The sequence below is a fragment of the Mobula birostris genome, chromosome 9 (genome assembly GCF_030028105.1).
Source record: "Mobula birostris isolate sMobBir1 chromosome 9, sMobBir1.hap1, whole genome shotgun sequence".
In the NCBI taxonomy this organism is placed as follows: domain Eukaryota; kingdom Metazoa; phylum Chordata; class Chondrichthyes; order Myliobatiformes; family Myliobatidae; genus Mobula; species Mobula birostris.
Genome location: NC_092378.1, coordinates 156,109,075 through 156,126,236, shown reverse-complemented (window position 1 = coordinate 156,126,236; position 17,162 = coordinate 156,109,075). Strand labels below are relative to the sequence as shown.

General features: G+C 48.9%; 1 protein-coding gene across 4 annotated transcripts in view; it reads left to right on the top strand.

The window, feature by feature from the left end:
* Positions 1-17,162, top strand: part of LOC140203249 (dynein axonemal assembly factor 8) — a 164,191-nt gene that overhangs the window by 58,365 nt on the left and 88,664 nt on the right. For all 4 annotated transcript variants that reach the window (XM_072269262.1, XM_072269261.1, XM_072269259.1 and 1 more), the window contains 5 exons: positions 772-960; positions 3,868-4,056; positions 5,982-6,176; positions 6,296-6,412; positions 14,866-15,010. In XM_072269262.1, coding sequence (XP_072125363.1) covers positions 772-960; positions 3,868-4,056; positions 5,982-6,176; positions 6,296-6,412; positions 14,866-15,010 — 835 coding nt within the window. The remainder of the gene's footprint in view (positions 1-771; positions 961-3,867; positions 4,057-5,981; positions 6,177-6,295; positions 6,413-14,865; positions 15,011-17,162) is intronic.

Below are 17,162 nucleotides of genomic sequence, written 5' to 3'. Positions count from 1 at the left end.
TGCAGTGAGTGCAGAGGGATCGCGCTCCTCTTTAGCACATGTTTTGCAGAGGGAATGCAGTTTTCAATTAAACACAGTTAGTGCAGAGGGAGCACCTTGTTTGTGTGGGAAGAATGACGCTCTTCAACAGGGCTAATGCAGAGGGAACACTGCTCCTCTCCAACCCGGTGAGTACAGAGAGAATGTGGTTAGTGCAGAGAGAACACTGCTCCTCTTCAATGCCGTTAGTACAGAGGGAACACTGCTCTTCTTCAATGCAGTTCTTGCGGAGGGAGTGCGTCCTCTTCAACACGGTGAATCCAGAGGGAACACCAGTCCTCTTCAATGCGGTATGTGCAGAGGGAATCACACTGCTCGTCATTGTCATTATGGGCACTGGTGTGTGGTGCCAACAGCAGAACATCCTGTCTTTGTCCTTTGCCAATATTCTTGAGTATGTACTCAAGTTACGAGACAATTCATGTCCATCACCTATATTTCATACTCTTTTCATCCAAAGGGCATTAGACAGTAATGGGATTTTCTCTCTGTTCTATTCACAATGCTTTGTGAAAAAGTAATAGTATGCTGGATATTAATGGAGGGAGAGAGCAAGTGGACACATGCAATTACTGTGTGAGATAAGAGGCAGAGTTACTTTTATCCTATAAGGCATCCAGAGTATCAATGCCTTTTTGATCAAGGTTCTAGCATCCACTGTGTCTCATGTCTGAATGAATTTGTATGTTGGAAGAATTTGAATTGAAAGTTGCTTCATTCTTTGTATTTTAGGAGGCCTCCTATTTGCCCAGCATCCATACTTTGCCTGAGAAGGAACGAGGTGAAAAGCTTCTACTTACAGTCCATCTCTCCAGCTGCGGCCAACTGGTCACAAGTGGACAGCAGAAAACCTTCTCACTGGACAGTGCAGTGACCGCCTCCAGTTTATACAGTGCTCTGGTATCATGGCTGCTTTCTCTGGTAAGATTCTGACAATGCCAAAACACTCATATCCTGAGGTCTTGCACTTGAGTGTTAGCTCAGTGGGGTGGAATGGTAATGTAGCAGTTAGTGCAATGTTTACAGCGCCAGCTAGAAGATAGGCGTTCAATTCCTGCTGCTCTCTATAAAAAATCTCTCTGTTCCACCCGTGACTGCATGCGGTTCCCCCCAGAGTCCAAAGGCATCTGGGTTAGGGTTAGTGGGTTCTGGGCATGCTATGTTGCTGCTGGAAGTGTGACAACACCTGCAGGCTGTTCAGCACAATCCTACCTGATTTGATTTGACACCGTTACAAGAAGCACCCCTTGTAATAATAATGATCAGTGAGGCAGAGAGAATCTGTACTTACCCAGAAGTAACTTTTATTGTTTCAACCAAAAAGCACAGGGGTTCACAAACGGTCTCCGTGTGCACCCCACTAGAAACCCTGACCTTCCATGAACAGTCAATGAGGAGAAAAGGTATTACCCGGGAAAGGAGTCTACACTGGGGCTGGCTGGACATTCCTTGTGGTCCCGATCTCCACGTGTCCGTGGGGTCCTGGCTGCTGGAGAGTTATCGCCCTTGCCTATTTGGAGCTCCTGAATCTTATAACTGTTCCTCATCAATGAAACCATTGGCTCTCCATCTCATTGGCTGAAGGTCACCTGACCTCCCTAGGTCTCCTTCTTACTGGTCACTGTTTCATGGCTCTGCCCACCCCAGCCTTGTGTATTTGTGCATTTACACTCTGACTGATCCAAATCAGTTGAATGAGGCAAGCCAGACAGAGTCTAACGAGATTACGGATTGCTCCTTTGGCAGGTCTGGCTTTTTACATAACAAGTAGCTACTGCTCTGAGAATGGTCTCAGGTTTATTGCTCCGATTAGATTGTCCCAGAGTAACGAATCAGTTCAGAGTCCACGCCCTTCACATAACAAATGACTACTTGTTTGAGAATGGTCTCAGGTTTAGCAGATCATTACCTGAAGCTTCCTGTGTCCACATTCAGTTGCTCTGATTAGATTATCCAAGGGCAAGAATCCGTTTAGAGTCCACAAAATGGGGGGAAACAAAGAGAACTGGCTTGTCTGCTTCCCCTGTCCTTGATCAGACTATAGTTTCTTCTGGCCAACAACACAAACGCAGACATCTCATCTCTCCTGGAAGTTTTAGGAGTCTCCCGCGTATTGATAGTGGCTCCCTAATGCCCACAAATTATATACAATGTCCCAGAAATCGAATTTTTTGAGAGCGAGAGGACGCGAGAGCCCAAGAGCGAGCGAGAGAGGGAGAGAGCGCCATGGCAGAGTGTTCAAAAAAAGAAAATATAAAACATACATCACCCCAGTGTACCCCTGCCTAATAGGGGTCAAAAGTAATGACAGTGTCATTCGCTGCGCTGTTTGCAAGTGACTTTTCTGTTGCCCATGGTGGGTCAAGACTGTAAAAGACATGTTGAGGTGAGTTTAACAGATGTCATTCGTTCATTAACATAGCTAATGTTATTTAAACTAGCTGGCTAGCTGTTAAGTTGCTACTCTATTGCAGACATCCCACCTCTCCTGGAAGTTCCGGGAGTCTCCTGCAAATTGATGGTGCTACCTCCCTGAAATGAGTTTTTGGAGGGTGGGATGTCTGCAAATGACGCATTTCACTGTATGTTTCAATGTTTCACCATCTACAACCCTGAGATTCATCTTCTTGTGGGTATACTCAACGAATGTAGAGAATATTAACTATTACAAAATCAATGAATGACCATCAAACTAGGGCTTTCAACCAGAATACAGAAGACAACAAACTGTGCAAAGACAAAAAGAAGAAACAACAATATAAATAACAAAGTAATAAATATTGAGAACATGAGATGAAGAGTTCTTGAAAGTGAGTCCATTGGTTGTGGGGAACATTTCAATGATGGGCAGGTGAAGTTGAGTGAAGTTAGACCATAAGACATAGGAATGGAAATAGGCCACTCTGGATATCCCCACCAGAGGAAGCATCCTATCCACAACCACCTTATCTAGTCCTTTCAACATTAGGTAGGTTTCAATGAGATCCCCATGCATTCTTCTAAATTCCGGTGAGTACAGACCCAAAGCTGCCAGACGCCCCTCATATGTTAACCCCTTCATTTCTGGAATCATCCTTGTGAATCTCATTTGGACCCTCTCCAATGACAATACATCCTTTCTGAGATAAGGGGCCCAAAACTGGCCCCTTTGTTCAAGAGCCTGATGGTTGAGGGTTAGTAATTGTTCCTAAACCTGGTGGTGCAAGTTCTAAGACTCTTGTACCTTCTTCCTGATGGGAGTAGTGAGAAGAGAGCATGTCCTGGATAGTGGAGGTCCCTGGTATTGGATGCTGCTTTCTTGTGCAGCATTTCATGTAGATGTGCTCAATGTTTGGGAGGGCTTTACTCATGATGGACTGGGCTATATCCACTACTTTTTGTAGAATTTTCCATTCAAGGGTATTGATTTTTCTGTACCAAGCTTGGTGCAGCCACTCCACTACACGTCTATAGAAGTTAGTCAAAGTTTTAGATGTCATGCCAAATCTCTGCAAACTCCTAAAGAACTAGAAGCACTGCTGTGCTTTCTTCATAATTGTATTTATGTGCTGGGCCCAGGACAGGTCCTCTGAAATAATAACACCAAGGAATTTAAAGTTGCTGACCCTCTCTACCTCTGAACCTCCAATGAGGACTGGCTCATCGATCTCTTTTTCTTTCTCCTGAAGTCGATAATTTTTCTTCTCCTGAAATCTTTCAGCCATTGAGTAAGAGGTTGTTGTTATGATACCACTCAGCCAGATTTTCAGTCTCCTTCCTATATGCTGATTCATTACCACGCTTCAGAATCTAATGCCCTTATAAACACACATCTTCTTCTGTTGCCAGGTACCCACTGAGCTGCCTCCTGTGGTTCGACCACATGACAACAGTGTTAAGGCAAGGGCACCATTTCAGGTGGTGGGTCTCCAACAAGTCTGGCATGAAGAGGGCCTGGCGTTGTATGCCTGTGTGGCACCAAAGTGTCAGAGTCTTGATCAGACCAAGCCCACATACAGCAAGAGTTGGAGAAATACGGTCAGTAGTGATCTTCTCCTGAGTCTCTCTGTGCCTCTTCCTAACCTGTGCTAACTTCATATTGGATATACAGACAGAAAAATCTTTGTAGCACGTGATGCCTTTTCATTCTTGCAGTGAACTGCATAGTCCTGCGCCCTATCTTCTTGTTGTTACGATCTTGAAATTCTAATTTTTAAGTTGCTTGAGGATGAAAATGACTTGTTATATTGTATGGGCGAGAGTCACATATAGGTCAGTGTGGGAGGGGAGTACTTGTGTGAAACATGAACAAGCGTGAACATTAATGCACACAAAATGCTGAAGTTGCTCAGCAGGGGTCAGGCAGAATCTATGGAGGGGAGTGAATAGTCAATGTTTCAGGCTGAGACCCTTCCTCAGGACTGGAAAGGGAAGAGGAAGATGCCAGGATAAGGAGTGGGGAAGGGGAAGGAGGACAAAGCTAGAAGGTGATGGGGAAGCCAGGTGAATGGGAAAGGTAAAGGGCCAGAGAGGAAGGAATGTGATAGGTGAGGAGAGTGGACCACAGGAGAAAGGGAAGAAGGAGGGGAACCAGGTGGAGACGAAAGCTTGTCTTATGAAGAGGCTTTGATGCCTCTGGGCCTGTATTCACTGGAATTCAGAAGAATGAGGGGTGACCTCATTGAAACCTATTGAATGTGGAAAGGCCTTGATAGAGTGGATGTGGGGAGGATGTTTGAGGGATTTTAAGACCAGATAACACAGCTAAAATAGAGGAGCGTCATTTTAGAATGGAGACGAGGAGGAATTTCTTTAGCCAGAGAGTGTGGAATTCATTGCCATAGGCAGCTGTGAAAGCCAATCATTTAAGGCAGAGGTTGATGGATTCTTGATTAGTCATGGCATGAAGGGAGACAGGAAATTGGGGCTGAGAGGGAAAACGATCAGCCATGAAGAAATGGCAGAGCAGACGCAATGGGCCAAATGGCCAAATTCCACTCCTATGTCTATGGTCTAATGGTCTTATTTTAGGCAGGTGAGTAGGAGAGGTAAAAGACCAGAATGGGGAATTGAAGAAAAGGGAAGGGGAGGGACAAAAATTTACTAGAAGGAGAAATCGAAGTTCATTCCATCAGGTTGGAGGCTACCTAGACGGAATATGAGGCGTTGCTCCTCCACCCTGAGAGTGGCCCTCATTTTGACAAACGAGGAGGCCATGGACCCACATGTTGGGACGGGAATAGGGATAGGAATTAATTGTGAACGGTATCTGTATATGGCATTGGAATGTGGACAGTTGTGTTCAATACTGAGGAGTGTGTTCAAAAGTTGTATGCAACACGTGAATGTGAGCAGGCATTCTGCATGGTGTAAGGGAAATGTTATAGAGCATGTATGCTTTCTAACCACCTGTATTATCTATAGACAGTGGTGTAAACTTAGCAGCACATGAAATATGCAGGACCCTCTATACTCTGTGCGCGAGGGCTTTGTCTCATTGACAATAAAGACATTTATTTATTTATTGAGAGATACAGTGTGGAATAGGCCCTTCCACCCCTCAAGCCGAACTGCCCAGCAGCACCTGACAACCCCAACCTAACCCTAGCCTAACCGACAGACAGTTTATAATAACCAATTAACCTACCCAGTACGTCTTTGCACTGTGGGAGGAAACCCACGCATTCCATGGTATGAACTCCTTAGAGAGGACACCAGCATTGAACTCTGAACCCCGATGCACTGAGCTGCGATAGCATCGCACTAACCGCTGTAGCCACCATGGTCCCCACTGTGATCCAGCTTCAGTCCTTCAACTGGCTCTGCTTTGTGTTCATCCTGCCTGGTCCTGTTAGACCAAGTATCACACCAAGGCACTTGCTGTAACTGCGAGAAGACTGTTGCAAATGTAGGATTTTTCGTGGTGATCTGCTGTTCCAATATCCTCTCTCTCTGATTTGCAGGTGAAGGAGGAATTGGGAGAAACATCCATCTTCTACCAGCTCGTTGTGAACTTTTTATCCCAGACATCCCTGAGGGAAGTAATCTGGTGGAGCAAAGAGCTGAATGATACTCTTCAAGGTCACAGGTTCCTTCCATGGGTCTGCCTTCCTGCAACTCACCTCAACTCCATGATCTCTGTCGAGCCTGACTCCAAGGTGAGCATGATCACTCTGTGTGGAATGAACACGTCCAGTGAATGGATGTGGAGAAACACTGCTCAGGGCGCATGATTGCAAACTGGACCTGGCTTTTTCATCTCTTGATCTTCACACAGGATGTTCCGAGGATATTTGAAGCTGAGTTTGGGTTTTTCTGGCAGACATTGGAGACAGAGGAAAGTTGTTGTCTGACTGCCACTGAAGATGTGGTGTGGTGTGTGCAGGAGCCTGAGGTAGGAGAGCAAATGGCTATCTGCAGCTACAATCGGTTCTAAGGATAAGTAGTAGTAGTCATAGTCATACTTTATTGATTCCGGGGGAAATTGGTTTTCATTACCGTTGCACCATAAATAATAAATAGTAATAAAACCATAAATAGTTAAATAGTAATATGTAAATTTAGATTATGAAGACACGTAGTCCTCTTTTATTGTCATTTAGTAATGCATGCGTTAAGAAATGATACTGTAGTGGTGGGCTACACACAGCGCTAGAAAAACCACACGGAGTCGGTGAGTTGGAGTTGCGATAAAGAGATTTATTCAAACTTCGCGGCCTGCTTTAAAGCCTTCCCGTTCCCGCCCGCCCTCCCTGGGGCGGGACTGCTGTGGGGAATGCATATTCCCAGACCCTTTCCGCGCACGGGATTTTCCCCCTACTGGTGAAGATGACCTGGCGCCCTTTTTGGGGCCAGCCCTCTGCCTGCTTGCGCTGTTGTGAGCTGATTCGTGGGTGCCAGAAAGTGGGTCGCCACATAACCCGCCCCCCCCCAGAACCGGCGATACCTCCCCCAATGTCTGCAGTCTGGATCGGCCTCTGTTTGGGAGGTCTGCCCCTGCGCCGCGGTGCCTGAGCCTGGACCGGCTGCGCCAAGTCCACATGGGCCGGTTTCAGTCGGTCCACCGTGAAAACCTCCTCTCTCCTCCCAATGTCCAGCACGAACGTGGACCCGTTGTTCCTGATCACCTTAAACGGCCCCTCGTAGGGCCACTGTAGCGGTGCCCGGTGTCCGCCCCGTCGTACAAAAAGAAACTGACAGTTCTGCAGGTCTTTGGGTACGCAGGTCGGGCTCTGTCCGTGCTGTGAAGTGGGGATGGGGGCCAGGTTACCGAGCCTCTCCCGTAGTCTGTCCAGGACTGCTGTGGGTTCTTCCTCTTGCCCCCTTGGGGCTGGTATGAACTCTCCTGGGACGACCAGGGGTGCGCCGTACACCAACTCGGCCGACGAGGTGTGCAGATCCTCTTTGGGCGCCGTGCGGATTCCGAGCAAGACCCAGGGAAGCTCGTCCACCCAGTTAGGCCCCTCCAGGCGGGCCATGAGAGCCGACTTCAGGTGACGGTGGAAACGCTCCACTAGCCCGTTTGACTGTGGGTGGTAGGCAGTTGTGTGGTGTAGCTGTGTTCCTAAAAGGTTGGCCATAGCCGACCAGAGGTTGGAGGTGAACTGGGCGCCCCTGTCGGAGGTAATGTGGGCCGGTACCCCGAAGCGGGCTACCCAGGTTGCGATCAGTGCTCGGGCGCAGGATTCGGAGGTGGTGTTGGTGAGCGGGACTGCCTCTGGCCATCTGGTGAACTGGTGTATCATAGTTAGGAGGTACCACGCTCCTCGCGACACTGGCAGGGGCCCCACGGTATCCACCTGAATGTGGTCGAACCTCCGGCGGGTGGGTTCGAACTGCTGCGGCGGAGCCTTGGTGTGTCGCTGCACCTTGGCCGTTTGACACTGCATGCACGTTTTGGCCCATTCACTGACCTGTTTACGCAGCCCATGCCACACGAACCTGTTGGAAACCAGCCGGACGGTTGTCCTGATGGAGGGGTGTGCTAAGTTGTGAATGGATTCGAAAACCCGCCGGCACCAGGCTGCTGGGACAACGGGGCGGGGTTGGCCGGTAGCTACATCACATAGTAGGGTCCTCTCACCTGGGCCTACGGGGAGGTCTTGGAGCTGCAAACTGGAGACTGCAGTCCTGTAACTGGGGATCTCAGCGTCTGCCTGCTGTGCCTCTGCCAGCGCTGCATAGTCCACCCCCTGGGACAGGGCCTGTATGGTCGGTCTGGAAAGTGCATCCGCCACGACGTTGTCCTTTCCCGAGACATGCTGGGTGTCCGTCGTGTACTCGGAGATGTAGGACAGATGTCGCTGCTGGCGGGACGACCAGGGGTCGGACACCTTCATGAACACAAAGGTAAGCGGTTTGTGGTCTGTGAACGCGGTGAAGAGCCTACCTTCTAAGAAGTACCTGAAATGCCGGATTGCCAGGTATGGTGCCAATAGCTCCTGGTCGAAAGCACTGTATTTGAGTTCAGGTGGTCGTAGGTGTTTGCTGAAGAACGCCAGGGGTTGCCAGTGACCCTCGATGAGTTGTTCCAGCACTCCACCGACTGCTGTGTTGGATGCGTCCACTGTGAGGGCAGTAGGAACGTCCGTTCTTTTTTTTTTTACAAAATTCTTTATTACAAATGTCGGTGCTATACAATATTTACAAACCCAGTGACTAACACATTTACTACACTACAAACAGACAATACATGTTAAACCAATATATTGCCATCCTCATCAATGATGGCATTTACACCCCGCGGAGCCCAACGGTCCCGGAACATCTCTACGGTCGCCGTGGACTGTGCGTATTCCTTTTCAATATTCACCCGGGCACGAACATACCCCCTAAACATAGCCAGGCAGTCCGCCCGGGGAGAACCTCCTGCCACCCTTTTCCAGGAGCCACGGATGGCAATTTTCGCCAGTCCCAGGAGCAAGTTGACAAGGACATCCTCATCCCTCTGTGCCCCCCTCCTTACTGGATGACCATATATGAATAGGGTGGGACTGAAATGCAACCAGAAGGCGAGAAGCAGCCCACGCAAATACGCGAAAAGGGGCTGCAGCCTCACACACTCCACGTACATATGGTACACGGTCTCCTCCAGCCCGCAGAAGTGCACTAGCATTCTGGGGTGCACTAGCATTGCGGCGTTTGCCAAGGCTTCTTTGGTTTTAACGAAAGCGGTTGCGGCCTCTTCATCCCAGGTAACGTCCTTGCCCTTACCCAACATCAGAGTGAAGGGGGGGGGGCGCATGGTTCGGGCTGCTGAGGGGAGGAAACGGTGGTAGAAATTCACCATACCCATGAATTCCTTCAGGCCTTTGATTGTGTTGGGTCGGGGGAAGTTGCGGACCGTGTCTACCTTGGCGGGCAGCGAGGTTGCCCCGTCTTTAGTAATCCTGTGGCCCAGGAAGTCGATGGTATCGAGTCCGAACTGGCATTTGGCTGGGTTGATTGTAAGGCCGAATTCGCTCAGGCGGGAGTAGAGCTGGCGGAGGTGGGACAGATGCTCCTGCCGACTACTGCTGGCTATGAGGATGTCGTCCAAACAGATGAATGCAAAGTCCAGGTCGCGTCCCACCGCGTCCATTAGCCGCTGGAAAGTCTATGCGGCATTCTTTAGACCAAACGGCATTCGGAGGAATTCGAAAAGTCCGAACGGGGTGATAAGTGCTGTTTTGGAGATGTCGTCCGGATGTACAGGGATTTGATGGTATCCCCGGACGAGGTCTACCTTGGAAAAGATCCTTGTGCCGTGTAGGTTTGCTGCGAAGTCTTGAATGTGCGGCACAGGGTAGCGGTCTGGCGTTGTAGCCTCGTTCAGCCTGCGGTAGTCACCGCATGGTCTCCAGCCCCCCGCTGCCTTGGGCACCATGTGCAGGGGGGAGGCCCATGGGCGGTCGGACCGTCGTATGATCCCCAATTCCTCCATCTTCTTGAACTCCTCCTTCGCCAGTCGGAGCTTGTCCGGGGGAAGCCTTCGAGCACGGGCGTGGAGGGGTGGCCCCTGAGTCGGGATGTGGTGCTGTACTCCGTGTCTGGGCATGGCTGCCGTGAACTGCGGTGTCAATACTGATGGGAAATCCGCCAGGACCCTGGTGAATTCATCGTTGGACAGCGTGATGGAGTCCAGGTGTGGGGCTGGCAACTTAGCTTCACCCAGGGAGAATGTTTGAAAAGTCTTGGTGTGGACTAGTCGCTTCCCTTGCAGGTCGACCAGCAGGCTGTGGGCTCGCAGAAAATCCGCCCCCAGGAGTGGTTGGGCCACAGCGGCCAGTGTGAAGTCCGACGTGAACCGGCTGGAGCTGAACTGTAGCCGCACCGTGCGGGTGCCGTAGGTTCGTATTGGGCTGCCATTTGCGGCCCTCAGCGTGGGTCCCGGTTCTCTGTTGTGGGTGTCGTAACTCGTTGGAGGTAAATCGCTGATCTCCGCTCCGGTGTCGACCAAAAAGCGGTGTCCCGACTGCTTGTCCCAAACATACAGGAGGCTGTCCTGATGGGTGGTCTACAGCGGCGGGCCTCTGTGCCCCACCGCTGGTGGTAGAAGCATCATTGTTCGTTGGGCTCTGCTGCCGGGCCTGGTCTGGTCCGTTGTTGGGCACGCAGCTTGGTGATCTGTGTGACGGATGCCCCTCTCTCTTTCCTGGCATTCCACAGCACATCTGCTCGGGCCACCACCTCCCGGGGGTCGCTGAAATCTGTGTCGGACAGCAGCAGGCGTATGTCCTCGGGCAGTTGCTCTAGGAATGCCTGCTCAAACATGAGGCAGGGTTTGTGTCCTTCAGCCAGGGCCAGCATTTCGTTCATTAATGCTGATGGCGGCCTGTCTCCCAAACCATCCAGGTGCATTAAGCGGCGTGCTCGTTCACGCCGTCAGAGTCCAAAAGTCCTTATGAGCAGGGCTTTGAATGCTATGTATTTGCCGTTCTCCGGGGGCGACTGTATAAACTCCTCAACTTGTGCAGCAGTCTCTTGGTCGAGAGAGCTCAGCACGTAGTAGTAGCGAGTGGACTCCGAGGTTATCTGCCGAATGTGGAATTGTGCTTCTGCCTGTTCCAACCACAGACGGGGTCTCAGCGGCCAAAAGCCTGGCAGTTGTAACGAAACTGCGTGAACAGATGCGGCGTCGGTCACCTCTGGCCCAAATATCGTTTGGGCCGTGAGGGTCACCAAATGTAGCGGTGCGCTACACACAGCGCTAGAATAACCACACGGAGTCGGTGAGTTGGAGTTGCCATAAAGAGATTTATTCAAACTTCGCGGCCTGCTTTAAAGCCTTCCCGTTCCCGCCTGCCCTCCCTGGGCGGGACTGCTGTGGGGAATGCATATTCCCAGACCCTTTCCGCGAGCAGGATTTTCCCCCTGCTGGTGAAGATGGCCTGGCCCCCGTTTTGGGGCCGGCCCTCTGCCTGCGCGCGCTGTTGTGAGCCGATTCGTGGGTGCCAGAAAGTGGGTCGCCACAATACATTATTTCCTCCGGTGTGATATCATAAAACACAGGACAGACCAAGACTGAAAAAACTAACAAAACCACATAATTATTACATATAGTTACAACAGTGCAACAATACCGTAACTTGATGAAGAAGTCCATGAGCACAGTAAAAGTTCAAAGTTTCTCAAATGTCCCACACCTCACGCAGATGGGAGAGGGAAGAAAAACTGTCCCTGCCATGCCGACCACAATCCATCTCTGAGTCATCCAAAAACTTCGAGCTGTGATCAGCTCTCCGACACCGGTACCGAGCGCCATCTCTGTCCGAACGATTCGACCTCTTTCTCGGTCGCCAAGAGCAGGCAAGGCCGGGAATTTTGAGGCCTACCCTCCGAAAGATTCCCGACTGCGTAGTAACGAAAGCAGCGAACGAGCGTTTCAGAAATTTCTCCAGATTTTCCTCTGTGCTTTCACGTCCATTCTCCATCAAATCAGAATTGTCCACGGCCCCTATTTAACAGATACAATATCATTTTTCACCGGAGAGCTGCGCACGCGCGGCGCACTGCCGTCTTCTCCTCCCACCTATTATGCCAGGAAATAAGTCCAGGACCAGCCTATTGGCTCAGGGTGTCTGACCCTCCAAGGGAGGAGTTGTAAAGTTTGATGGCCACAGGCAGGAATGACTTCCTATGACGCTCTGTGTTGCATCTCGGTGGAATGAGTCTCTGGCTGAATGTACTCCTGTGTCCAACCAGTATATTATGTAGTGGATGGGAGACATTGTCCAAGATGGCATGCAACTTGGACAGCATCCTCTTTTCAGACACCACCGTCAGAGAGGCCAGTTCCATCCCCACAACATCACTGGCCTTACGAATGAGTTTGTTGATTCTGTTGGTGTCTGCTACCCTCAGCCTGCTGCCCCAACACACAACAGAAAACATGATAGCACTGGCCACCACAGACTCGTAGAACATCCTCAGCATCGTCCAGCAGATGTTAAAGGACCTCAGTCTCCTCAGGAAATAGAGACGGCTCTGACCCTTCTTGTAGACAGCCTCAGTGTTCTTTGACCAGTCCAGTTTATTGTCAATTCGTATCCCCAGGTATTTGTAATCCTCCACCATGTCCATCCTGACCCCCTGGATGGAAACAGGGGTCATCAGTACCTTAGCTCTCCTCAGGTCTACCACCAGCTCCTTAGTCTTTTTCACATTAAGCTGCAGATAATTCTGCTCACACCATGTGATAAAGTTTCCTACCGTAGCCCTGTACTCAGCCTCATCTCCCTTGCTGATGCATCCAACTATGGCAGAGTCATCAGAAAACTTCTGAAGATGACAAGACTGTCCAGTAGTTGAAGTCTGAGGTGTAAATGGTGAAGAGAAAGGGAGACAAGACAGTCCCCTGTGGAGCCCCAGTGCTGCTGATCACTCTGTCGGACACACAGTGTTGCAAGCACACATACTGTGGTCTGCCAGTCAGGTAGTCAAGAATCCATGATACCAGGGAAGCACCCACCTGCATCGCTGTCAGCTTCTCCCCCAGCAGAGCAGGATGGATGGTGTTGAACGCACTGGAGAAGTCAAAAAACATGACCCTCACAGTGCTCGCTGGCTTGTGCAGGTGGGTGTAGACACGGTTCAGCAGGTAGACGATGGCATCCTCAACTCCTAGTCGGGACTGGTAGGCGAACTGGAGGGGATCTAAGTGTGGCCTGACCATAGGCCGGAGCAGCTCCAGAACAAGTCTCTCCAGGGTCTTCATGATGTGGGAGGTCAATGCCACCGGTCTGTAGTCATTGAGGCCGCTGGGGCGCAGCGTCTTCAGCACAGGGACGAGGCAGGACATCTTCCACAGCACAGGAGCCCTCCGGAGCCTCAGGATCAGGTTGAATACATGGCGAAGTACTCCACATAGCTGAGGGGCACAGGCTTTGAGCACCCTGGTACTGACACCATCCGGTCCTGCAGCCTTGCTTGGGTTGAGACGTTTCAGCTGTCTTCTCACCGGTTCAGCTGTGAAGCCCACCGTGGTGGTTTCATGTGGAGAAGGGGTATAGTCATGAGAGCAGGGTGGGGGACTGTGAGGAGGGGTAAGAGGGGAGAGTGGAATATGTGTTGGTTGGGGGCCGACAACAGATGACTCATGTGGGGGATGAGTCATCTTTTGAGGTCGAGGGTACAATGAATGCAGCAAATAGAGAACTGGGTGAAGATTTGTTTTCCAGCAAGACAATGACCCCAAGCATTAAGCCGAAGCTACACAAGAATGGCTTAAAAACAAACAAAGTTAATGTCCTGGAGTGGCTAAGTCAGAGTCCAAACCTCAATCCAATTGAGAATTTATGGCTGGACTTAAAAAAGGCTGCCCACTCATGATTTCCAGGCAATCTGACAGAGCTGGAGCAGTTTTGTAGAGTAGAATGGGGAAAGATTGCAGTGTCCAGATGAGCAAAGCTTATAGTGACCTATCCACAGAGACTCAAGGCTATAATTGTTGCTGAAGGGTCTTCTACTAAATACTGACTTGAAGGGGGTGAGTAATTATGCAATCAATTATTTTGTTTGATAATTGGAATACGGTTACACCAATTTGTAGAAATTTGTTTTTACTTTGATACGGAAGATTCTTTTCTGTTGATCAATGTCAGAAAAACCAAATTAAATCCACTGTGACTCAATATTGTAAAACAATAAAACATGAAAACTTCAGGCACTATATATACATCCAAGCAAAACAACGTTCCTCCAGACTACAGTGCACCCACAAAACATATATCACACACAGCACATCAAACAAAACATTACTATAAATAAGTTAACAAAATATAATTCTAAAATGCATTTAAATGGTAAATAGTAAACAAGTCACTGTCCTAGTGATGACACCTCAGTGGTCGCAGGATATTCACTAGTCTCACAGTTTGAGGGAAGAAGCTGTTACCCAGTCTGGCAGTCCTAGTCCTGATGCTCCTGTACCTCTTTCCTGACAGTAGTGGGTCAAATAGATTGCGGGATGAGTGGTGGCAACCTTCAACAACGCTTCAGGTCCTTCATCTACTATGCTCCCGGTAAATGTCACAAATAGGGGCAAGGAGACAGTTTTTACTGTCCTCCAGTCTGATGCTTTCCAACTTCAGTATCACACAATGTTGCAGTCAGACAGGACACTCTCAATGGTGCTCCTGTAGAAAGTTGTTAGAATGGGGGAGGGGAGCTTTGCACGCCCCAATGTCCTCAAAGTGTAGACACTTCTGTGGCTTCTTGACTAATGAGCAGGTATTGTGGGTCCAGGTTAGATCATCCAGGCAGAACAGCCCAATTATAACTTTTTTTCTCTGTGTCTGAAGAATGAGATATTAATTTGTTGTGAATCAAAGGAGAATGAATTGATTTGTGCCAATGTCACTCTTTCAGGTCACCATGGCCCTAGTTTTTGAAAATTTATTCAGTAATCCTGTCGCCCTTCACCACACACTGCAGCTGACCCTTGGCTCTGGTATGGATATCTGCGGCCTTCGCCTACTTTACCCTTCACCACTTCTCCTGGCAGAGAGTGCAGGTAAAGCTAATGCAAAGCTAAACGTGAACAGTAGCAACCTCTTTGTTAGAATCCAATCCCTGACAACCAGAACTTGGCGGCAGTTTTCTCTGAGTTAGACAGTTGACATCAGAGGTGTGTGAAAACAGCTAGCTTTCAATCAGGGTGGCGATCGATATTTTAAAGGCAGAGCTTCGCGGGAGTTTCTCTGCGTTGACGAGCGACCAATCGGTAGGAGGCAGTGCATAAAAAGAGCTACCTTTCAATCACGATAGTGTTCAAGATTTTAAAAGCAGAGCTATGCAGCAGTTTCTCTAGTTGAGGAGTGACCAATCAGCAAGAGGGATTCATTAGAAACAGCCAATAAAAATAACACAGGAGCTAGCGGAGCGGCCATTCTTTTGAGTGTGCCAGTGTTTAGAGTGGCTTTGACGCATCAGGATTGGGATTGGGTGAGGTTAAGGATTTCAGAATCGGAATCAAGTTCGTTATCTCGGGCATGTGTTGTGAAATTTGTTAACTTAGTAGCAACAGTTCAATGCAATAAATAAAATAGAAGAAAAAAATAAATAAATAAGTAAATCAATTACATTATATGTATGTTGAATCATGCAAAAACAGAAATAATATATATTAAAAAAGTGAGGTAGTGTTGATGGGTTCAATGTCCATTTAGCAATTGGATGGCAGATGGGAAGAAGCTGTTCCTGAATCGCTGAGTGTGTGCCTTCAGGCTTCTGTATCTCCTACCTGATGGTAACAGTGAGAAAAGGGCATGCCCTGGGTGCTGGAGGTCCTTAATATTGGACACTGCCTTTCTGAGACACTGCTCCTTGAAGATGGCCTGGGTACTTTGTAGGCTCATACCCAAGATGGAGCCGACTAAATTTACAACCCTATGCAGCAGTTTTTGGTCCTGTGCAGTAGCCCCTCATACCAGACAGTGATGCAGCCTGTCAGAATGCTCTCCACGATACATCTATAGAAGTTTTTTGAGTGTTTTTGTTGACATACCAAATATCTTCAAACTCCTAATAAAGTATAGTCGCTGTCTTGCCTTCTTTATAACTACATCGATATATTGGGACCAGGTTAGGTCCTCAGAGATCTTGACACCCAGGAACATGAAACTACTAATTCTCTCCACTTCTGATCCCTCTATGAGGATTGGTATATGTTCCTTCGTCTTACCCTTCCTGAAGTCCACAATCAGCTCTTCCGTTTTGAGTGCAAGGTTGTTGCTGTGGCACCACTCCACTAGTTGGCATATCTCACTCCTGTATGCCCTCTCCTCACCACCTGAGACTCTACCAACAACGGTTGAATCATCAGCAAACTTATAGATGGTATTTGAGTCATGCCTAGCCACACAGTAATGGGTATATAGAGAGTAGAGCAGTGGGCTAAGCACACACCCCTGAGGTGCACCAGTGTTGATCGTCAGCGAGGAGGATATGTTATCACCAATCCACACAGATTGTGGTCTTCCAGTTAGGAAGTCGAGAATCCAGTTGGAGAGGGAGGTACAGAGGCCCAGGTTATGTAAGTTTTCAATCAGGATTGTGGGAATGATGGTATTAAATGCTGAACTATAGTCAATGAACAGCATCCTGTTGTATGTGTTTGTGTTGTTCAGGTGGTTTAAAGCCGTGTGAAGAGTCATTGAGATTGCATCTGCTATTGACCTATTGTGGTGATAGGCAAATTGTAGTGGGTCCAGTTCCTTGCTGAGGCAGGAGTTCAGTCTAGTCATGACCAACCTCTCAAAGCATTTCATCACTGTAGATGTGAGTTCTACTGGGCGATGACCGTTAAGGCAGCTCACATTGGCAGGTTTTGGTAGTATTTGATAGGTTTCTCTCTTTCTGTTCTTATTTGTTCATCCTTATCTGATGGGGCATAGTAATGTTATGAGAATGGCTCGAGGGGAAGTGTTTCGTACTGTGTGTGGGATGTGGGCAGTCTGGGAGACCTCCAGCTTGCCGGATAAACACATCTGCACCAGGTGCACTGAGCTGCAGTTCCTGAGAGAGCATATTAAGGAACTAGAGCTGTAGCTCGATGATCTTCGACTCAGATAGGAGAATGAGGAGGTGATAGACAGAAGCTACAGGGAGGTAGTCACCCCTACGTAACTGGATGACTGTCAGGAGAAGGAGGTGAAATGCACAGC